At 43.9% G+C, this 23197-nt stretch overlaps 2 protein-coding genes across 6 annotated transcripts in view; one reads left to right on the top strand and one right to left on the bottom strand.

Annotated features, from left to right (window-relative positions):
* TGS1 (trimethylguanosine synthase 1) overlaps positions 1 to 2152 on the bottom strand; it is a 46867-nt gene extending 44715 nt beyond the window's left edge. The window contains exon 1 of the mRNA XM_038766660.1: positions 1891 to 2152. Coding sequence (XP_038622588.1) covers positions 1891 to 1994 — 104 coding nt within the window. The 5' untranslated portion in view covers positions 1995 to 2152. The remainder of the gene's footprint in view (positions 1 to 1890) is intronic.
* Positions 2153 to 5069: 2917 nt separating this feature from the next.
* The window catches only part of TMEM68 (transmembrane protein 68), a 32919-nt gene continuing 14791 nt past the window's right edge, over positions 5070 to 23197 (top strand). For 2 of the 5 annotated variants that reach the window (XM_038766644.1, XM_038766642.1), the window contains exons 1-4: positions 5070 to 5162; positions 10510 to 10902; positions 12719 to 12886; positions 15208 to 15401. In XM_038766644.1, the coding sequence (XP_038622572.1) occupies positions 10581 to 10902; positions 12719 to 12886; positions 15208 to 15401 (684 nt within the window). In that variant the 5' untranslated portion in view covers positions 5070 to 5162; positions 10510 to 10580. Of the gene's footprint in view, positions 5163 to 10141; positions 10208 to 10509; positions 10903 to 12718; positions 12887 to 15207; positions 15402 to 23197 lie in introns of those variants that run through there. The other 3 variants (XM_038766645.1, XM_038766643.1, XM_038766646.1) reach the window with 3 other exon arrangements.

The raw sequence follows: 23197 nt of genomic DNA, 5'->3' as shown, positions 1-23197 counted from the left end.
TTTATTTTGTTAATACGTTTTGTTTTGTTGTCTGTCTCCCCCTTCTAGACTGCGAGCCCGCTGCCGGGGAGGGACCGTCTCTAGATGTGTCCAACTTGGACATCCCAAGTGCTTAGTACAGTTGCCTGCACACAGCAGGCGCTCAATAAATACGATTGAATGAATTAACGAATGAATTTATTTTACTTGTACATATTTACTATTCTATTTTTTATTTTGCTAATATGTTTTGTTTTGTTGTCCGGCTCCCCCGTCTAGACTGTGAGCCCGCTGTTGGGTAGGGACCATCTCCATATGTTGCCTATTTGTACTTCCCAAGCGCTTAGTACAGTGCTGTGCACACAGTAAGCGCTCAATAAATACGTTTGAATGAATGTGGCCAACTTGTTTTGTTGTCTGTCTCCCCCTTCTAGCCTGTGAGCCCACTGTTGGGTAGGGACTGTCTCTAGATGTTGCCAACTTGGACTTCCCAAGCGCTTAGTATCATCATCATCACCAATCGTATTTATCGAGCGCTTACTGTGTGCAGAGCACTGCACTAAGCGCTTGGGAAGTCCAAGTTGGCAACATCTAGAGACAGTCCCTACCCAACAGTGGGCTCACAGTCTAAAAGGGGGAGAGTACAGTGGTCTGCACACAGTAGGCGCTCAATAAATACCTCGTTCTCGCCTGTCCCGCCATCGACCCCCGGCCCACGTCCTCCCCCGGGCCCGGAGTGCCCTCCCTCTGCCCATCCGCCAAGCTAGTTCTCTTCCTCCCTTCAAGGCCCTACTGAGAGCTCACCTCCTCCAGGAGGCCATCCCTGACTGAGCCCCTTCCTTCCTCTCCCCCTCGTCCCCCTCTCCATCCCCCCATCTAACTTCCTTCCCTTCCCCACAGCACCTGTATATATGTATCTATGTTTGTACATACTTATTACTCTATTTATTTATTTTACTTGTACATATCTACTCTTATTTTGTTAGTATGTTTGGTTTTGTTCTCTGTCTCCCCCTTTTAGACTGTGAGCCCACTGTTGGGTAGGGACTGTCTCTCTATGTTGCCAACTTGGACTTCCCAAGCGCTTAGTACAGCGCTCTGCACACAGTAAGCGCTCAATAAATACGATTGATGATGATGACTTATTGAGCGCTTACTGTGTGCAGAACACTGTACTAAGCGCTTAGGAAGTCCAAGTTGGCAACATAGAGAGACAGTCCCTACCCAACAGTGGGCTCACAGTCTAAAAGGGGGAGAGTACGGTGGTCTGCACACAGTAAGCGCTCAATAAATACGACTGATTGAACTTCCCAAGCGCTTAGTACAGGGCTCTGCATGGAGTAGGCGCTCAATAAATACGACTGAATGAATGAATACATACGATTGAATGAATGAATGAACAAATACGATTGAGTGAATGAATACGATTGAACGAATAAATAAATACGATTGAATGAGTAAATCATCATCATCATCATCATCACCAATCGTATTTATTGAGCGCTTACTATGTGCAGAGCACTGTACTAGGCGCTTGGGAAGTACAAATCGGCAGCATCTAGAGACAGTCCCTACCCAACAGTGGGCTCACAGTCTAAAAGGGGGAGACAGAGAACAAAACCAAACATACTAACAAAATAAAATAAATAGAATAGATACGTACAAATAAAATAAATAGAGTAAAAAATATGTACAAACATATATACATATATATACAGGTGATGTGGGGAAGGGAAGGAGGTAAGATGGAGGTAATAAATAAATACGATTGAATGAATGAGTAAATACGATTGAATGAATGAATAAATAAATACGATTGAATAAATGAATGAATACGATTGAATGAATGAATAAATAAATACGATTGAATAAATGAATGAATGAATGAAAGAGGTAACCACGGCGACTTACTCGACGAAGGCCCTGGAGCAGAGGCAAAGGATTTCGTCGTCCGCCCCGGGGGCTTCCACACAGAGCCGCAGCTCGGCCACGAGGCTCCACTTGGGGCACAGCATCTGGACCGATGGACGGACGGACGGACTGATGGATGGACGGACTGATGGACGGCTCCTTTCCAACCCCAAAACCCGTCCCGGGGTCGTCGGGAAGGAAGAAATCAAAGAGCCTGGGCCTGAGGCCTCCGTAATGGCGGCCAGGACCGGCCCCCCTCCTTCCCTCACGCTGCCCGCGGCCCCTCCGCCGGAAGTGAAGGGTCGCGCGCCGCGCCTCGCGCTCACCGGAAGTGAGGGGTCGCGCGCCGCGCCTCGCGCTCCACCGGAAGTGCGGGGGCGCGCGCCGCGCCTCGCGCTCACCCGCCGGCGGCCCCCCTGCGCGCGCGCGAGGCAGGGGGATGGCGCCTCCACTTCCGCCGGAAGTGGAGCCGCGGTGGGGGGGGGGGGCGGTGGAGAGAGCCCGGGCTTGGGAGTCAGAGGTCGTGGGTTCTAATCCCGCCTCCGCCGCTTGTCAGCTGGGTGACTTCGGGCAAGTCACTTCGCTTCTCTGGCCCTCAGTGACCTCATCTGGAAAATGGGGGTGAAGACTGTGCGCCCCCCGTGGGACAATCTGATCGCCTTGTAACCTCCCCAGCGCTTAGAACAGTGCTTTGCACATAGTAAGCGCTTAATAAATGCCAGTATTATTATTACTATTGAGCAGAGAAGAAGCGCGGCTCAGTGGAAAGAGCCCGGGCTTTGGAGTCAGAGGTCGTGGGTTCTAATCCCGCCTCTGCCACTTGTCAGCTGGGTGACTTTGGGCAAGTCACTTTGCTTCTCTGGTCCTCAGTGACCTCATCTGGAAAATGGGGATTAAGACTATGAGCCCCATGTGGGACAACCTGATTACCTTGTAACCTCCCCAGCGCTTAGAACAGTGCTTTGCACATAGGAAGCGCTTAATAAATGCCATTATTGTTATTATTATTATTGAGCAGAGAAGCATTGTGGCTCAGTTTTTTCCACATAGTAAGCGCTTAATAAATGCCATTAAAAAGAAATGGAGGCGTGAGTGCTTTGCACATAGCAAGTGCTTAATAAATGCCATCATTATTATTATTGAGCAGAGAAGCAGCGTGGCTCAGTGCTTTCCACATAGTAAGCGCTTCATAAATGCCATTAAAAAGAAATGGAGGCGTGAGTGCTTTGCACATAGCAAGTACTTAATAAATGCCATTATTATTATTATTATTATTGAGCAGAGAAGCAGCGTGGCTCAGTGCTTTCCACCTAGTAAGTGCTTAATAAATGCCATTAAAAAGAAATGGAGGCGTGAGTGCTTTGCACATAGCAAGTGCTTAATAAATGCCATTATTACTATTATTAAGCAGAGAAGCAGCGTGGCTCAGTGCTTTCCACATAATAAGCGCTTCATAAATGCCATTAAAAAGAAACGGAGGCGTGAGTGCTTTGCACATAGCAAGTGCTTAATAAATGCCATTATTATTATTATTATTATTGAGCAGAGAAGCATTGTGGCTCAGTTTTTTCCACATAGTAAGCACTTAATAAATGCCATTAAAAAGAAATGGAGGCGAGTGCTTTGCACATAGCAAGTGCTTACTAAATGCCATTATTATTATTATTATTATTATTATTGAGCTGAGAAGCAGTGTGGCTCAGTTTTTTCCACATAGTAAGCGCTTCATAAATGCCATTAAAAAGAAATGGAGGCGTGAGTGCTTTGCACATAGCAAGTGCTTAATAAATGCCATTATTATTATTGAGCAGAGAAGCATTGTGGCTCAGTTTTTTCCACATAGTAAGCGCTTCATAAATGCCATTAAAAAGAAATGGAGGCGAGTGCTTTGCACATAGCAAGCGCCTCATAAATGCCATTAAAAAGAAATGGAGGCGTGAGTGCTTTGCACATAGCAAGTGCTTAATAAATGCCATCATTATTATTATTATTGAGCAGAGAAGCAGCGTGGCTCAGTGCTTTCCACATAGTAAGCGCTTCATAAATGCCATTAAAAAGAAATGGAGGCGTGAGTGCTTTGCACATAGCAAGTGCTTAATAAATGCCATTATTATTATTATTATTATTGAGCAGAGAAGCAGCGTGGCTCAGTGCTTTCCTCATAGTAAGCGCTTCATAAATGCCATTAAAAAGAAATGGAGGCGTGAGTGCTTTGCACATAGCAAGTGCTTAATAAATGCCATTATTATTATTAAGCAGAGAAGCAGCGTGGCTCAGTGCTTTCTACATAGTAAGTGCTTAATAAATGCCATTAAAAAGAAATGGAGGCGTGAGTGTTTAAGCAGAGAAGCAGCGTGGCTCAGTGCTTTCCACATAGTAAGCGCTTCATAAATGCCATTAAAAAGAAATGGAGGCGTGAGTGCTTTGCACATAGCAAGTGCTTAATAAATGCCATTATTATTATTAAGCAGAGAAGCAGCGTGGCTCAGTGCTTTCCCCATAGTAAGCCCTTCATAAATGCCATTAAAAAGAAATGGAGGCGAGTGCTTTGCACATAGCAAGTGCTTAATAAATGCCATTATTATTATTATTATTATTGAGCAGAGAAGCATTGTGGCTCAGTTTTTTCCACATAGTAAGCGCTTAATAAATGCCATTAAAAAGAAATGGAGGCGTGAGTGCTTTACACATAGCAAGTGCTTAATAAATGCCACTATTATTATTATTATTGAGCAGAGAAGCAGCGTGGGTCAGTTTTTTCCACATAGTAAGCGCCTCATAAATGCCATTAAAAAATGGAGGCGGGGGTGAGGGCCTCAGCGGCCGGCGGCCCCCCACGCGCGCGCGAGCCTCGCGCCTCCTCCGCCGGAAGTGGAGACGCGCGCGCGGGCGGGGGGGGGGGGGGGTCGCGCGCCGCGCCTCGCGCTCTGCCGCCGGCGGCGCCCACGCGCACGCGCGAGGCAGGGGACGGGGCCGAGGGGGAGGGCGGCTCCTCCGCCGGAAGTGGAGCCTGGTGGGAAGGGGCGGGTGTTGCACCGAATGCGGTCCGGGTGGGAAACGCGTCTGGTTGCTGTGGGGACGGAGCGGTGGGGAGCGACGTCGGGGAGGCCGCCGTTTCCCTCCGCCCCCCCCCGCCGCCATCATCCTCCTCCGCCCCCCCGTCGTCCCCATCCTCCCTCCGCCCCGGCGGCACGAGCCGAGCCGAGCAGAGCCGAACCGAGCCGAGCCGAGCGAGCGGCGGCGCCCGCGGTGTCCGCCGAGGCCCACTTCCGGTGAGGCGCCTTCTCCTTCCGCCCGGCCTCAGGGCCTCGACCTTTTAATAAGAATAAGAATAATAATAGTATTTGTGAGGTACTCACTACGTGCCAAGCACTGTTCTAAGCGCTGGGGAGGTTACAAGGCGATCAGGTTGCCCCTCAGGCGGCTTACAGTCGTCATCCCCATTTTACAGAGGAGGGAACTGAGGTCAAGAGAAGAATAATAACAATGATGGTATTTGTGAAGCGCTTACTATGTGCCAGGCACTGTTCTAAGCGCTGGGGAGGTTACAAGGCGATCAAGTTGTCCCTCGGTGGGCTTACAGTCTTCATCCCCATTTGACAGATGAGGGAACTGAGGCCCAGAGAAGAATAATAATGTTGGTGTTTGTGAAGCGCTTACTATGTGCCAAGCGCTGTTCTAAGCGCTGGGGAGGCTACAAGGCCATCAAGTTGTCCCTCGGGGGGCTTACAGTCGTCATCCCCATTTTACAGATGAGGGAACTGAGGCCCAGAGAATAATACCAATAATAATGTTGGTATTTGTGAAGCGCTTACTATGTGCCAGGCACTGTTCTAAGTGCTGGGGAGACTACAAGGCCATCAAGTTGTCCCTCGGGGGGCTTACATTCTTCATCCCCATTTGACAGATGAGGGAACTGAGGCCCAGAGAATAATAATAATGATGTTGGTATTTGTGAAGCGCTTACTATGTGCCAGGCACTGTTCTAAGCGCTGGGGAGGTTACAAGGCGATCAGGTTGTCCCTCAGGGGGCTCACAGTCTTCATCCCCATTTGACAGATGAGGGAACTGAGGCCCAGAGAATAATAATAATAATGGTATTTGTGAAGCGCTTACTATGTCCCAGGCACTGTTCTAAGCGCTGGGGAGGTTACAAGGCGATCAGGTTGTCCCACGGGGGGCTCACAGTCTTCATCCCCATTTTACAGAGGAGGGAACTGAGGCCCAGAGAATAATAATAATGTTGGTGTTTGTTAAGCGCTTACTATGTGCCAAGCGCTGTTCTAAGCGCTGGGGAGGTTACAAGGCGATCAAGTTGTCCCTCGGGCGGCTTACAGTCTTCATGCCCGTTTTACAGATGAGGGAACTGAGGTCAAGAGAAGAATAATAACAATGATGGTATTTGTGAAGCGCTTACTATGTGCCAGGCACTGTTCTAAGCGCTGGGGAGGTTACAAGGCGATCAAGTTGTCCCTCGGGGGGCTTACAGTCTTCATGCCCATTTTACAGATGAGGGAACTGAGGCCCAGAGAATAATAATAATGGTATTTGTGAAGCGCTTACTATGTGCCAAGCGCTGTTCTAAGCGCTGGGGAGGTTACAGGGTGATCAGGTTGTCCCACGGGGGGCTCACAGTCTTCATCCCCATTTTACAGAGAGGGAACTGAGGCCCAGAGAATAATAATAATAATAATAATGTTGGCATTTGTGAAGCGCCTACTATGTTCCAGGCACTGTTCTAAGCGCTGGGGAGGTTACAAGGTAATCAGGTCGTCCCCACGGGGGGCTCACAGTCTTCATCCCCATTTTACAGAGGAGGGAACTGAGGCCCAGAGAATAATAATAATGTTGGTGTTTGTGAAGCGCTTACTATGTGCCAGGCACTGTTCTAAGCGCTGGGGAGGTTACAAGGTGATCAGGTTGTCCCTCAGGGGGCTTACAGTCTTCATGCCCATTTTACAGATGAGGGAACTGAGGCCCAGAGAAGAATAATAATAATGTTGGTATTTGTGAAGCGCTTACTATGTGCCAGGCACTGTTGTAAGCGCTGGGGAGGTTACAGGGTGATCAGGTTGTCCCACGGGGGGCTCACAGTCTTCATCCCCATTTGACAGAGGAGGGAACTGAGGCCCAGAGAATAATAATAATAATGTTGGTATTTGTGAAGCGCTTACTATGTGCCAGGCACTGTTGTAAGCGCTGGGGAGGTTACAAGGTGATCATGTTGTCCCACGGGGGGCTCACGGTCTTCATCCCCATTTTACAGAGGAGGGAACTGAGGCCCAGAGAATAATAATAGTAATGTTGGTATTTGTGAAGCGCTTACTATGTGCCAAGCTCTGTTCTAAGCGCTGGGGAGGTTACAAGGTGATCATGTTGTCCCACGGGGGGCTCACGGTCTTCATCCCCATTTTACAGAGGAGGGAACTGAGGCCCAGAGAATAATAATAGTAATGTTGGTATTTGTGAAGCGCTTACTATGTGCCAAGCTCTGTTCTAAGCGCTGGGGAGGTTACAAGGTGATCATGTTGTCCCACGGGGGGCTCACGGTCTTCATCCCCATTTTACAGAGGAGGGAACTGAGGCCCAGAGAATAATAATAGTAATAATAATAGTAATAATGGTATTTGTGAAGCGCTTACTATGTGCCAAGCGCTGTTCTAAGCACTGGGGAGGTTATGAGGCGATCAGGTTGTCCCACGGGGGGCTCACAGTCTTCATCCCCATTTTACAGAGGAGGGAACTGAGGCCCAGAGAATAATAATAATAATAATAATAGTATTTGTGAAGTGCTTACTATGTGCCAAGCACTGTTCTAAGCGCTGGGGAGGTTACAAGATGATCGGGTTGTCCCACGGGGGGGGGGGCTCACAGTCTTCAACGTGGCTCTGTGGAAAGAGCCCAGGCTCAGGAGTCAGAGGTCATGGGTTCTAATTCCGCCCCACCACGTAATAATAATAATGATGATGATGATGGTATTAAGCACTTACTATGTGCAAAGCGCTGTTCTAAGCGCAGGGGAGGTTACAAGGTGATCAAGTTGTCCCACGGGGGGGGCTCAATCCCATTTATTTATCCCATTTATTGAGCTCTTATTGTGTGCAGAACACTGTACTAAGCGCTTGGGAGAGTACACTGCAACATTAAACAGACATATTCCCTGCACGTGATGAGCTTACAATTTGGATCCCCTTTACCCTCTGAGTGTAACAATACTTCCCAAACGCTTAGTACAGTGCTCTGCACACAGTAAGCGCTCAATAAATATGATTGAGTGATTAAATGAACAATAATAATAATAAGAGTTATTGTGGTATTTGGGAAGCGCTTACTACATGCCAAGCACAGTTTCTAAGCACTGGGGTGGATTCAAGGTAATCAGGTTGTCCCACGTGGGGCTCACAGTCGTAATTCCCATTTTACAGATAAGGTACCACTCAAGAATCCAGCTTCTGCTTTGCGATTTTCAAGTCCATAACATCCCAGCCTCACAGCATTTATGTCCATTTATGTAATTTATTTATATTAAAGTCTGTCTCCTCCTCTGTACTATACTTGTACATATTTATTCTATTTATTTTATTTTGTGAATATGTTTTGTTGTCTGTCTCCCCCTTCTAGACTGTGAGCCCGCTGTTGGGTAGGGACCATCTCTATATGTTACCAACTTGGACTTCCCAAGCGCTTAGTACAGTGCTCTGCACACAGTAAGCGCTCAATAAATACGATTGAATGAATGAATATACTCTGAACTCATTGCGGGCAGGGAATGTGTCTGTTATATTGTTATATTGTACTCTCCCAAGTGCTTAGCACAGTGCTCTGCACACGGTAAGTGCTCAATAAATATGATTGACCGACTGACCCGTCAGGGCCCCTATTTGGTCGGAAATATAGCAATAATAATACTATTTGTTAAGCGCTTACTATGTACAGGGCACTTTTCCAAGCGCTGGGGTGGATCCGAGCAAATCTGGTTGGACACGGTCCCTATCCCATATGGGGCTCCCAGTCTCAATCCCCATTTTACACATGAGGTAACCGAGGCCCAGAGAAGAGAAGTGAATTGCCTAAGGTCACACAGTAGACAAGTGGTCGAGCCAGAATTAGAACCCGTGACCCTCTGACTCCTAGTCCCGTATACTATCCGCTATACCCTGCTGCTTCTCCAATATTAGACATTAACATTAGAAACATTAATATTTGGTCCAAGTTATCGGTAAGGGTTAAAGTCGGAAAACTCACCCTGGAATTTTTCAAATGGCACTATTAAGGTTGCCAAAACCCCACCAGTAAAAGTTTTACAATTAACTAACATCAACAATGATGGTTTTTGTTCTGTTCAAATAATTTTGAGATATGGGTTACTTCTCTGTGACTTAGATGAACTTCAGTGTTATTCCTCTAAGTTTAATTTGGGCCTGATCTCAAACAAATTGGACATATTCATAAACACTTTCAGATAACGTCAAGCAGAAAAACCTTAAAAACTAGTAACTATTTTCTCTGATCTTTTATAGTAATAATAATAATAATAGTATTAAGCACTTACTACGTGCCAAGGACTGTACTAAGCACTGGGGGAAATACAAGATATTCAGGTTGGACATAGCCCCACATGGGGCTCACAGCCTAAGTAGAGGGAGTCCAATTTAATCCCCATTTTACAGATAAGGAAACTGAGGCACAGAGAAGTTAAAGTGACAGGCCCAAGGTCACACAGCAGACAAGTGTCAGAGTCAGGATTAGAACCCAAGTCTTTTGACTCCTAGGCCTGGGCTGTTTCCACTAGGAGTGTCTGAAGTAGTTCAATTGAATGTCCCAGACAAAATTTCATTATTGCCACACTGTCATTTGTGCAATCAGACACAAAACTGATATTATAAAGCCGTTAGACTGGAAGGTATAAGTTTTTCACAAAAAGGTAACTAATACAAGGATCCCAAATACTGAAACTCTCACCAACTCATTTCCAAAATTAGGAAGTTGTATACCTCAAGACTATTTTCAGTTTTATATTCTCTAACTACTAGAGAGACTGAATTTTTAATCAAGGCGTTTTGATCTCTGACAAACGTATTGTATTAAGATCAAAAATGTAAAAATTGTTTAGCCATCACACTAGACGTTGAGGTCTAATGGGGTGATTTAAGACATTCTGGAAATTAAATATTAAAGTGTGTCCTGTAGGCAACAATATTAATTTTTGTAATTATTATTTAACAGTATCAGAATTGAGAGGATAGATCCTTTCCACAAAGGTTTCAGAAAGCATTGTCCGCAAAATCAGGGGTAGCTGTCCTGACTTCAGAATCAGGTTGGTTTTGTGAAATGAATTTTGTGTGTTTACTGATGATAGGATGCCGAATTCAACATAATCCCATGTTGAGCTGGTCATACTTTGCTTGAGGCCCTAATTTTAATGCACCATTTGGGGTTAGTTTAAATAATAAAGTGATAAAAATAAGACATGCCTATTAGCTAAATCGACAAGAAAGAACAGACCATTAGTTAGTCTCTACGTCACGAGGTGGAGTTTCTTAATTATCCCGTCAGTAGAATCAAAACGGTTCCTAACAGGATCAAGAGAATAACGTTGTCCCTTATTTTTTTTTCTAGTGTCAAAAGTCAAGAACGACTATGTATAAAAAAAGGGATTGCTTCATCTTTGACTTGAATTCAAAGTGAAAATGGACAGAAACGAAACATGTGCTGCTGGGCAGGATTCCCTGCCCTATATGATTTGTCTGGTTCACCTCCTGGAAGAGTGGCTCGGGCTAGAGCATTTGGAAGACTATCTAAGCTTTGCAAACTATCTCCTCTGGGTGTTCACTCCCCTGATCATTTTAATTCTTCCGTACTTCACCATTTTCCTTCTCTACCTCACCATTATTTTCTTGCACATTTACAAGAGGAAGAATGAACTGAAGGAAGCGTATGCCCATAATTTATGGGATGGCGCAAGAAAAACAGTGGCAACGGCTTGGGATGGACATGCGGCAATATGGCACGGTAAGCGGGATCCCTCCGACTTCTGTGTGTCTGCGGGCCAGCGCTGTAGCGAAACTATATCATCGGAATGTTTTTTGAGATTAGAAGGATACTGTCAAATTTGATACACCCAGCATTTAACCTTTCCTTTTATCCACCTTCAAGGGCTTTGCGAATGTCGGTTGCTCTTTTAAACAGTCTTCAGAAAGTCTTCATGGCCTTGTTAAAAATGCTACCGTGCTGCAGAGGGGACCCAAGTTCCGTAAGTGTTTTTGGTTTTTAGGTTTTCATAGGAGGCCCAGAGCGGTGAAGTGACTTGCCCAAAGTCACACCGCGGACAGGTGGCGGAGCTGGGATTCGAACCCCTGACCTTCTGACGCCTAGGCCCGTCCTCTATCTACTTAACCATGCTGCTTCTCCAAGTCAGACACTTCAACAGCCCCTGTGGGCTGCACTGCCTTATTAGAAACCTCCTTAGCATTTCATTTCCTGTTCGTAGACACATTATGTATGTTCAAAATGCATTTCTCTCTTTCTCAGGAAAAAAAAAAACAGCTAATGTTTAACTTCCCGAGCATGTGTTTGGTGCTTCATTTTAAAAATATTTTAAAGAATTATGACTTCCATTCTATTGGAAGTGATGCTTCTTTCTGGTATCCTTTTCACACGGCTCTTAAATAGCTCATGTAAATGTGTGAGTGATTCATATATAAACTTTGGCTATTTGCATCTTTCAAGAAGCCATGTGTTGTAATTTGTGTTCACTTAGAGACTCCTAAGGCTGATATTCTTCTGAAAAGATTAACTGAAGGTTTGTTGTGAAGCTAAAGTCCATCAGACCGTCATGTTCATTGTCATCACCATCCATGGTGTTTACTAAACACTTACTATGTGCAGAGAAGATTGAAATAGTTGACAATTTTTCTCTCCTGGCATCGATAATCAATAAGAAAGGAAATAGTAGCCAAGAAATACGCCAAAGATTAGTGTTAGGAAGACTTGCTGTGAAAAGCCTGGAAAAAGTCGTGAAATATGCTGATGTAACTATTGCGTCAAAAACACAAATTGTCAACTCTGTGGTGTTTCCTGTGACAATGTACGGATCCAAAAGCTGGACATTGCAAGAACAGGATAGAAAGAACATCGATTCTTTTGAAATGTGGTGTCGGAGGAGGCTTTTGCGAATACCATGGACTGCCCGAAAGACAAACAAATGGACTTTAGAGTAAATTAAGCCAAAGCTGTCTTTGGACGGCCAAATGACTCGACTGAGATTAGCGTATTTTGGACACATAATCAGGAGGACTAAGTCTCTGGAGAAGACACTAATGCTAGGAAAAGTCCAAGGAAAATGTGGAAGAAGCAGACTAGCAGCTAGATGGATAGAGACCATAACGATGATAAAGGAAGAATCATTAGAGAAGCAGCATGGCTCGGTGGAAAGAGCCTGGGCTTTGGAGTCAGAGGTCATGGGTTCAAACCCCAGCTCTGCCAATTGTCAGCTGTGTGACTTTGGGCAAGTCACTTAACTTCTCTGTGCCTCAGTTACCTCATCTGTAAAATGGGGATTAAGACTGTGAGCCCCCCGTGGGACAACCTGATCACCTTGTAACTTCCCCAGCACTTAGAACAGTGCTTTGCACATCGTATGTTTTAATAAATGCTATCATTATTATTAGAAAGGTTGCGGCTTATGGCAGAGGACAGGACGTTCTGGAGCAAGTGCATCCATGGAGTCTAGGATTCAATTCTTTACACTTCCTACCGAAGGTCTAGTTTGGATTTAAAAAGTTTGTGTGCTGAGACATTAAATTGGTACATTTTTCTATCCTCACAGGTTATGAAGTTCATGGTCTGGAAAAAATACCCCAGGAAGGACCTGCGCTTATTATTTTTTACCATGGAGCGATTCCTATAGACTATTACTACTTTGTTGCTAAAGTCTTTACCCAAAAGGGCAGAATTTGCCGCACAGTAGCCGATCACTTCCTCTTTAAAGTGCCAGGTAAACTGTCAGTAGATAGTGACTGAGAAATAGGCATTTTCTCACAAATTCTTGCCACCTTTTTGCAACCACTGAGGACCGTAGTCTGTAAACTGTGAACTCCTGGCATGTAGGGATAGTGTACAACCCTATTGTATTGTGCTTTCCCAAGCACTTAGTATATGCTCTGCACATAGTAAGCACTAAATAAATATCATTTATTGACTGATTGAATGAAATAAGGGGAGCATGACCTGCGTAACTGCTTACAATTACCAGTAGGTGTTACGGAAAAAAACATTTTTTTCCTCCTCAGCAATTAGGGTGAGGAAGGCGAAGGGGTTATTCCTTGTGTCAATTTTGCTAGTAAACATGGAATATAGTTTCAGAAACACAGTTGTTTCAAATGTAAAATTCATGGTTTAATCAAGTCAATATTAGTTTAATGTGATTATATATTTTTTTTAATGGTATTTGTTAAGCCTTACTATGTGACCGGTATTATACTAAGCACTGGGGTAGATACAAGATAATTAGGTTAGACACAGTCCATGTCCCACATGGGGCTCACAGTCTTAATTCCCATTTTACAGATGGGGTAACCGAGGCACAGAGAAGTTAAATGATTTGCCCAACCTCACACAGCAGGCAAGTAGCGGAACGGGGATTAGAATCCAGGTCCTTCTGATGCCCAGGCCTGTGCTCTATCCACTAGCCCAAGCGGCTTCTCTGGTTCTTTGGTCCTTTTCAATAAATCCTATATTGCTTTAATGTTGTTACAGAGTGTGCTCACGTACACTGTAAATGTGAATTTAAAAAACTAAAGTTTTTTTTCTGATCTACATTGTATAGCTCTACTCTGATAAATGTATTTTAAAAGTCATTTGCTTTCAAAAGAGAGAATATCAGTTTTCCTGTAACCTAACAGTTACGGTTTTTAGCAGCATGGGGAATAAAAGTGCTATTTAGCAATACAGCTGTTAATTCAGCTTTTCAAATCTATTTGAGAAACTTTAAAGCTGGCCAAACATTTCAGTGGTCTGTACACTTTCAGCAGCGTCTCACGTGTTTAACAGTATCCTCGGCCAGATTACTCTCCCAAAGTGTATTTTCATCCTTGAAATTCTAGAATGACTAAAAATGTTGTACTCTCCCAAACAGTACAGTGCTCTGCACACAGAAGGTGCTCAATAAAAACTGTCTAGTGTACCCCTAGGCTCCGAAAGTGATAGCATTATGATACTATAAAGTGCTACTTTATTTCTTTGGGCTACTGATGCTCATTTTTAATGCTATCACTTTCAGAGCCTAGGGCTAAACTAGACTGAATAATTTTTATTGAGCACCAGTAGCCTAAAGAAATATAGTACAAACACTGTGATAAATCTTTTTGGCCATTAAAATATCTCTACGTTTGTAAACCAGTGCTTACTGGAATGTTTCTCATCTGGAACTAGAAAATTGAGAGGCTGACAAATACATGAAAAATTTTAAAAGACGTTAGTGGTGTTTGAAAATTTGCTACTCTACCACAGATTAAGAAAAAAAAAACAAGGATTATTCAGTTTTACGACAATATGGTAATGGATGGATTTGTGCCCCAAACCATGTGTATATATATATAATTCACCATCCGGTTTCCACTTTGTGTCTTTGTTGAATCTCCCACGCCTAGATTCTATGGTTGGAGTGTTTCTGATTCCTATTACAAGTAGATTAAAAAAAATTCTATATCTAAATAGGCCAAAGTTTCCTGCCAGGTGTTTTGTAGTTTTCATTAACTTCAAGCTCCCTCAGCCCCACGGCACTTACGCCCGTATCTGCAATTTATTTATATTAATGTCTGTCTTCCCCGCCTTAGAGTGTAAATTTGTTGTGGGCCAGAGCACGGGCTTGGGAGTCAGAAGATCATGGGTTCTAATCTCGCTCCTCCACTTACCTGCTGTGTGACCTCCAGGACATCACTTAATTTCTCTGTGCCTCAGTTACCTCATCTGGAAAATGGGCATTAAGACTATGAACCCCATGTGGGACAGGGACTGTGTCCAACCTGATTATCTTCTATCTACCCCAGTGCTTACAACAGTGTGTGACAAATAAGTGCTTAACAAACAGCATTATTATTACCAACTCCATTATATTGCACTCTCCCAAGCATTTAGTACAGTGCTCTGCACAGAGCAAGTGCTCAATAAATAAGATTGATCGACTGATTGAAGTCAAGAGGCACTCAGTGAAGAAAACAAAAAACCAAATCTAACCAAAACCTTTTGGGAATTGTGTGTGGCATTGAGCTATGTAAATGTGTTTAATGATTAGTTTAATATCTATGTCTCTTACAGGGTTTAGTCTGTTACTTGAAGTATTTGGTGTTCTGCATGGACCCAGGGAAAAATGTGTTGAAATTTTAAAGAGTGGCCACTTACTAGCTATTTCTCCAGGAGGAGTTCGAGAAGCACTCTTTAGCGATGAAACCTACAACATTGTTTGGGGTGACCGAAAAGGCTTTGCTCAAGTGGCTATTGATGCAGAAGTGGTGAGTGCTGTGATTATATGAAAAATTAAATATTTGGTCTTTGAGTAAATATCTTTGAGGATTTGGAATTTAACTGCGGAAAACAGGGAATTTGTGTGTTAGACCGTATCCGTTTAAGAAACCAGTTTGAGACCATCAACCCAGATTTCCAAGTGGAATTTGTCACTAGCCCCCGGCCTGTACTAACCGGGACATTCGTGGACTGGGGGAGCCTCAGTGACATGTAGGAGAGTCAAACCACACCACCGACCACCAAGGTTACTGTGGAAAGTTTTTTTACTTAGTTTTACCAGCATGCAAGGGAGCAACACACACTCTTACTCACTCCACCAAGGGTCCAATACCAGTCTGCCGGTCAGGGGACCACGTTCTGTCCGCTCTTTCAATCGCACGGCAGGAGGTGAGGAGACGTTCCTGGTGACACGGACCGCTGATGCTGCAAGCCTCCTCTACCCGCCGCTTCCCCCCATGCTGTTTCTCTCTCTGCTTCTGAGTGCTGCTTCCTTCTGCTTCTTCCAGCTGCTGTCTTCTGCATGCTTGCCTCTCTGCGCTTCTGCTCCAAGTGCTGCTTCTCTGTGTGCTTCTTTTGAGTGCTCCCTCCTTCTCTTGCTGCTGCCTTCTGTGTGCCTCCTTGCAATTCAAACCAAGCATCTTTTTATCTGCCTTAGGCATCGCAGCTGTGTCTCTACATGAGGTCATTGATTGGGCCAGGCCCGTTACTGGGTAGAGCATGGAGAGAAGGGCACGCCTCCCCCCATGCTCCTCCCCCACAGGCCAGGAATCACCTGTCCTTAACTAGAGCCCATCAGTGCCTTCACGAGCCTCTTCTTTGTTGTCGTTCACGGGATCACACACCGTCACTGATAGGGCAGCTCGTTATGGGCTCATCACAGAATTCTCCAGTTCTGGCTGGGAACTTTCATTCATCCTCCTCCCACTTGGGGACCAGGGCTTCAGAGGAGCTAGGAAATGCCTGTTACCAATTTCTGTCCTTGGTGTGGGATCTTTGTGCATGTTACTCCCCTCCTCAAAAATCTCCAGTGGCTACCAATCAACCTATGCATCAGGCAGAAACTCCTCACTCTCAGCTTCGAGGCTGTCCATCACCTCGCCCCCCCTCCTACCTCACTTCCCTTCTCTTCTTCTCCAGCCCAGCCCGCACCCTCCACTCCTCTGCCGCTAACCTCCTCACTGTGCCTCGTTCCCGCCTGTCCCGCCGTCGACCCCCGGCCCACGTCCTCCCCCTGGCCCGGAATGCCCTCCCTCCGCACATCCGCCAAGCTAGCTCTCTTCCTCCCTTCAAAGCCCTACTGAGAGCTCACCTCCTCCAGGAGACCTTCCCAGACTGAGCCCCCCTCCTTCCGCTCCCCCTCCCCATCCCCCCGCCTTACCTTCTTCCCCTCCATATCTATTACTTTATTTATTTTACTTGTACATATTTACTATTCTATTTATTTTGTTAATGATGTGCATCTAGCTTTATTTCTATTTATTCTGATGACTTGACACCTGTCCACATGTTTTGTTTTGTTGTCTGTCTCCCCCTTCTAGACTGTGAGCCCGCTGTTGGGTAGGGACCGTCTCTATATGTTGCCAACTTGTACTTCCCAAGCGCTTAGTCCAGTGCTCCGCACACAGTAAGCGCCCAATAAATACGATTGAATGAATGAATGAATCCCATTGAGCTGATGCTAGGATTAGAAGCAGGACCTATATATTGACTCAGTGGCCCTCAGTCTTGCCTACATCCCGTAGTTTGGAGCTGCAGGGGTGAACCCTTCCAGAGTGAAGTTCATACTTCAATCTGCTCCTCAAAGCATTTTTCCAAAAAAAAGTTCAGTCCCTAGCTCCCCACTTCAGAAACATACAATAGTTGCCCATCCACCTCCGCATTAAACAGAAACTCCTTAGCATTGGCTGTAAGGCTCTCAATCAGCTCTGCCCATCCTGTCTTACTTCGCTGATCTCCTGCTTCAGCCCGGCCTGAACACTGTCTTATCTAGCGCCAACTTACTCACTGTGCCTCAATCTCATCTATCTCGCCGTTGAAGCGCTCAATAAATACGATTGACTGATTGATTGGTTGATCTCCAAGAGGCCTTCCCTGACTAAGCTGTCATTTCCTTTAACAGCCTTCCGCTCGGTGTCTCCTCTGCCCTCAGATCTGTATATATGTATATATGCTTGTACATATTTATTACTCTATTTATTTTACTTGTACATATCTATCCTATTTATTTTATTTTGTTAGTATGTTTGGTTTTATTCTCTGTCTCCCCCTTTCAGACTGTGAGCCCACTGATGGGTAGGGACTGTCTCTATATGTTGCCAATTTGTACTTCCCAAGCGCTTAGTACAGTGCTCTGCACATAGTAAGCGCTCAATAAATACGATTGATTGATTGATTGATTGATCTGTACCCCATAAGAAACTTGCTATGCACTCAAACCTTAGCCCCACAGCACTTTTTTACATAGCCTTACCTTCTGCCGTTTCCCCTATCTGTAATTTATTTTAATGTCTGTCCCCATCTAGAATGGAAACTCCTTGTTGGCAGGGATCATGTCTACCAACTCGATTGTATTGAGGGGAGCAGCACAGACAAGAGGAAAGAGCACAGGCTTCAGAGTCAGAGGACCTGGGTTCTAATCCCTGTTCTGCCACTTGTCTGCTAGTGACCTTGGGCCAGACGGTTAGCTTCTCTGTGCCTCAGTTACCTCGTCGGTAAAATGGGGATTAAGACTGTGATTCCCATGTGGGACATAGACTGTACCCAATTTGATTGCATCTACCCCAGCATTTAGTACAATGCCTGGCACGTAATAAGCACTTAACAAATACCATTAAAAAAAAAAGACTCCCAAGCACTTAGTACAATGCTCTGCACATAGTAAGTGCTTGCTCAGTAAATACCATGGATTGACTGATCTCTACTGGAGCTTATTTTTTGATTCTGAAGTTTATACTGGAGACTCCCCTGGATCTCACCACAGAAGGAATAACAGCTCTCGACGGAAACCATAGTAAAAACCTAATTCCGGTGTGGTATAATGATGAATGGTAGTTCACTTCAAAACTGGCTGGAAGTATCTAAGTCAGAAGGAAAAAGGCAGTGGATGGGTTAGGAGAAAACCAGAGGAAGCCACAACAACAAAAAGCAAACAACTATTTGCTAGAATATCAATTGGATTTTCTGTCACTCTTAATTGGGGCTATTTCTAATTACACCCAATTATATTTTATAAATCAGTAAATAATTATCGGGCACCTACTTAACAATAATAATAATAATAATGGTATTTTTAAAGTGCTTACTAAGTGCCAGGCACTGTACTAAACTCTGGGGTGGATACAATCAAATCGGGTTAGTCACAGTCCCTGTCCCATGTGGGGTTCAGAGTCTCAATCCCCATTTTCCAGATGAGGTAAGTGAGGAACAGAGAAGTGAAGTGACTTGCCCAAGTTCACACAGCAGACCTGTGGTGGAGACGGGATTCGAACCCATGACCTTCTGATTCCCTGGACCGTGCTCTATCCACTAAGCTATACTGCTTCTGCTGTACTGTACTGTATTCTAATGTATACATAGCACTGAACAAAATTTATGATACTAAAAAAAAAAATGCCCCTCACCTATCATGAGTCTCCAAATTCTCTTAACAGAAATGGACCAACTAACCACATCATTAAAACCATTTTTTGTTTGATTTTTTTCTTTTCACTTTTGTAGACTTTTTTTACATTCTAGCTTATGTTTCTGCAGAAAGGACTATGTGGAGAGAAGAGAATGTGATAATGAAGGTTTGGTTGGCTCAGCCTCAGAGAGATGGGGGGCTCAAAATCTACTTCTAATTATGGTGACATTTGTTGACTGACTTCATTAAATGATGCAGTTTTTGTAATAGTATTAGTCCTATTTCAGCTATTGGTCCTTACCTTTCTATTTGCTCTGCTAATTTTTTCCAGTGGACAGTAATCAACCCCCCAACTGGCTTATTAAATGGGAGCAATAAAGCCTGGCATAATTATGGATATATTCAAATTTCTCAGATCAGTTAGTCATTAAAATATATTGTTCCTTAGACATCTGATGCAGTTATTTTCTTCAGACCGAGAGTGTTCCTGCCATTTTGATATTTTCATTTATTTTACTTTGCCTCTTTATTCTCCAAATGTGCCTGGTCTATCTCTTTAGGCATTTTTTTGCCTTGTTATCCATCAAGGAAAAACAAAAGTGCACAGAAACTTGTACTTTTAATCTACAGTAACCGGGTAATTTGTGAAATGTAGATATAGAAATTTAAAATTTAAAAACAAATAGTCTGGAGCGATGGGGGGAAACTGCTCTAACTCCCAAATGGAGATTTTTGAGAGGTTTTGTTTTTGGATTGCGAGGTGATCACAACCTGAGTAGATCTGAGGACAACTCTGGGCTTTTTGAAACAATAAAAGGCATACTTTTAGATTTCCCATGCTAATAGCTTTGCTGATAAACTCTTTCAGCTGAAATGGCCCCTGCGTGTTGGCTTATTCAAAGTAGCATCACTATCTAAGGATCCCCCAAGTATTTCCAAGTCCTAGTTTTTCCACACTATTCCTATTCAGTAGACGTGGAGTGCATCGTGCACTGAGGCAGAAGGAAAAGCTGACAATGAAATTCAAGATTCCAGGCACCCAGGATGTACCTGGAAGCCCAGCAAGAGTCCATATCAGTTGGTTACTTTCTTTTCCAAATTTTCATTCTGGCCCTTGGCTTATCGATTCTTTTCCGTGATTTGGGACGAGTGGGGCTGGGCCTCCTTGTACTTCCCAAGCACTTAGTACAGTGCTCTGCACACAGTAAGCGCTCAATAAATACGATTGATTGATTGATTGAAGGGGCAGCCATCCCCTTCGGCCACATCGGGTTGGCATCCCTGGCAGTGCCGCCTCTCGCAGCCATATGTTGTACCCATCAGTGCTGTGGACGTCCCTTCCAAAGACTCAGTTCATAAACTCCACCCAACTGTGAGCCATGACCATGAGGGGATCTGTTAGAGCATTTGCTATTTGGAAAGGTGTGTGGTTACACCTCCCCTTTGGATAAAACATCTAGGTCAGTGGCTATTCAGTCATTTTGGTCTGGCCACCTACAAAATGGTCTGGTGACGAAAATAATCAAAATGAGCATCTTTAAAATAAGCAGGAAAAAAGGAATTTCAGGAAGTTCTTGTATGATTCCCGTAACACCATCTGAAGCACTGTTAAAAATTCAGACTTTTGAGGCCAAGAGCCAAGAGCTTAGTACAGTGCTCCACACATAGTAAACACACAATAAATGTGATTGAATTGAACAGTTGTTTCTAGAGAACCGATTGTATACTTGAACCTCATGTATATATGCATACATGTATATATGTTTGTACATATTTGTTACTCTATTTTACTTGTACATATCTATTCTATTTATTTTATTTTGTTACTATGTTTGGTTTTGTTCTCTGTCTCCCCCTTTTAGACTGTGAGACTGTGTTGGGTAGGGACTGTCTCTATATGTTGCCAACTTGTACTTCCCAAGCGCTTAGTACAGTGCTCTGCACACAGTAAGTGCTCAATAAATACGATTGATGATGATGATGATGATAGTTTCTCAGCTCCTTCTGAATATTTACAGTATTGTTTAGGGCATTATAAGTTATTTTTGAGAGCTTTATTATTTTTTTTTTAATGGGAGTGTGACTCTCCAAATTTTAGATTTTGAGTTCCTTTAGGGCAGAACCCAAGACCCCGTCTGCTATTTTTTTCTTTAGCCGTCAATACATTGCTTAGCACAGTGTAGTCACTTCGTAGAGAGTTGTGATGATATTTTTTGAACTGTCACAAAATTTGGGCTGGATTTAATAACTTTGAGGGCCATATTTTCTGAGAACACATTATGATTGCTCAATCACAAGTCTACATTTTAGATTTCTGGATATGATTTGGGTCACCCTTAATTGGGGTAGATGTAAATTCCCCTGGATGGCTTGCTTTATCCAGCTGGTACGAATGTCAAAGAGACCACAAGTCCTAAAAATGAGCAGGAGATTACTGAGACAGAAAAAAAAAGGAGCTTATTTACGCTAACACAAATAAGTACCAATTGCAGAGGGAAGAAACATTTCTCTCAAGTGTGTTTTAACACACACAGTGGTTGGAATAAATCTCAGGCGAGGTTCACAACGCCACACTCCCTCCCTAGTGGATCCTCTGCAAGGGCATTTGCTCTAAATTCATAGTTCTGCATCTCTGAGCCGTGAAAGGCAAAATCACAATTTTAAGGCTCCAAGTAAAGAAACAGATGCCAGTTAATGGAAAATAAATAAGCAAGGAGTTTGTTTCTAGCTCAGACTGGATGCTAAGACCTGTCGTGGAGCAGCGAAAACTCTGAGGGGACGGGCAGGGGCTGGGCCTCTGAAATTACCTAAATTTCCTAAGGATTCTGGACCTGGGGGTGATTCAGGGTTTGGCCCGATTTCTCTGGACCACTCTGGAGAGGACTCCTTGCACCAGTATCCCAAGAATGGGCTCAACGAAAGCCACTGCCAAGAGTCAACAAGCTTTCTACTCCCCGGGTAGTGCTGCAATTTCCAGTCAACCTCCTCATAAAAACCAGCAGTTTTGTACACCCAACAGTCACTCTATTTTTGAACTATTTGGTACTATTGGACAGCTTTGGAAGTGAACAAAGTGTATGGGAGCAATGCTTCAAAACCTTTTTAAAATCACATCTCTTCCAAGAGGCCTTCCCCAGTAAGCCCTCATTTTCCCTACTCCCTCTCCATTCTGTGTTGCTTTGCACATGGATCTGTACTCTTTAAGCACTTAATATTCCCTCCACCCTCAGCTCTGTAGCTCTTCTGGACCTCCCATAACGTATTTTAATGTCTGCCTCTCCTTCTCCACTGCTTCTTGTGGACAAGGAACGTATCTACCCAAGCGCTTAGTACAGTGCTCTGCACATAGTAAGCGCTCAATAAATACGATTGATGATGATGATGATCTACCAACTCTGCTGTATTGTTCGCTCCCAAGTGCTTAGCAGAGTGTTCAACACACAGCAAGCACTCAGTAAGTACCATTGACTGTTTGGCTGATTGACTGAATGGGGGTATTTATTGGAATTACTTCAAGTTAAGAGTAAACATGGGGCCAATAGAATAAAAGAGTAGTAAGCATCATGCCTGTCTCTATATGTTGCCAATTTGTACTTCCCAAGCGCTTAGTACAGTGCTCTGCACATAGTAAGCGCTCAGTAAATACGATTGATGATGATGATGATGATGATGATACCACTTGAGGGATACATCGGCTTGGGAGTCAGAATTTCTTTTACCTAGTAATGTTATAAATCAACTCAATAACCACCTTGATATTCTCTTTTGGAGAAAGATTGCCTTCATTTTCTAGTTGTTGAAAGTTACCTGTATTATTTTCCCATTTATTTTCTTCGCTGCTGCATCATCTATTTGCAAGAGATCTCATCCATCATTTTATCGTCACTGTATTAATTCTCCCTTCTTTTCTAACGTAGCAAACAGTTGACATTCATGAAAAATAAAAATTTGGATTCAGTGAATGGAAGATGCCACTAAAAGTAATGGTGTAGAGGAACTAATATTTGTGGTCTTTTTTAAAATGTTTTATTGCCATCAGTCTTTTGTTTATTATATATGGTGATTTGGGTTTAATAATACTAAACATGTGAGGAGCCTCATGGATTTCCTGAACTTTGACAGGGTCCTGTCAAATTCTGCTGCAATATTAAGATCTATGTG

This window comes from Tachyglossus aculeatus, chromosome 25, assembly GCF_015852505.1.
Source record: "Tachyglossus aculeatus isolate mTacAcu1 chromosome 25, mTacAcu1.pri, whole genome shotgun sequence".
Classification (NCBI taxonomy): Eukaryota; Metazoa; Chordata; class Mammalia; order Monotremata; family Tachyglossidae; genus Tachyglossus; species Tachyglossus aculeatus.
The sequence above is the reverse complement of the archived record's forward strand: the minus strand, read 5'-3'. Positions and strand labels throughout refer to the sequence as shown.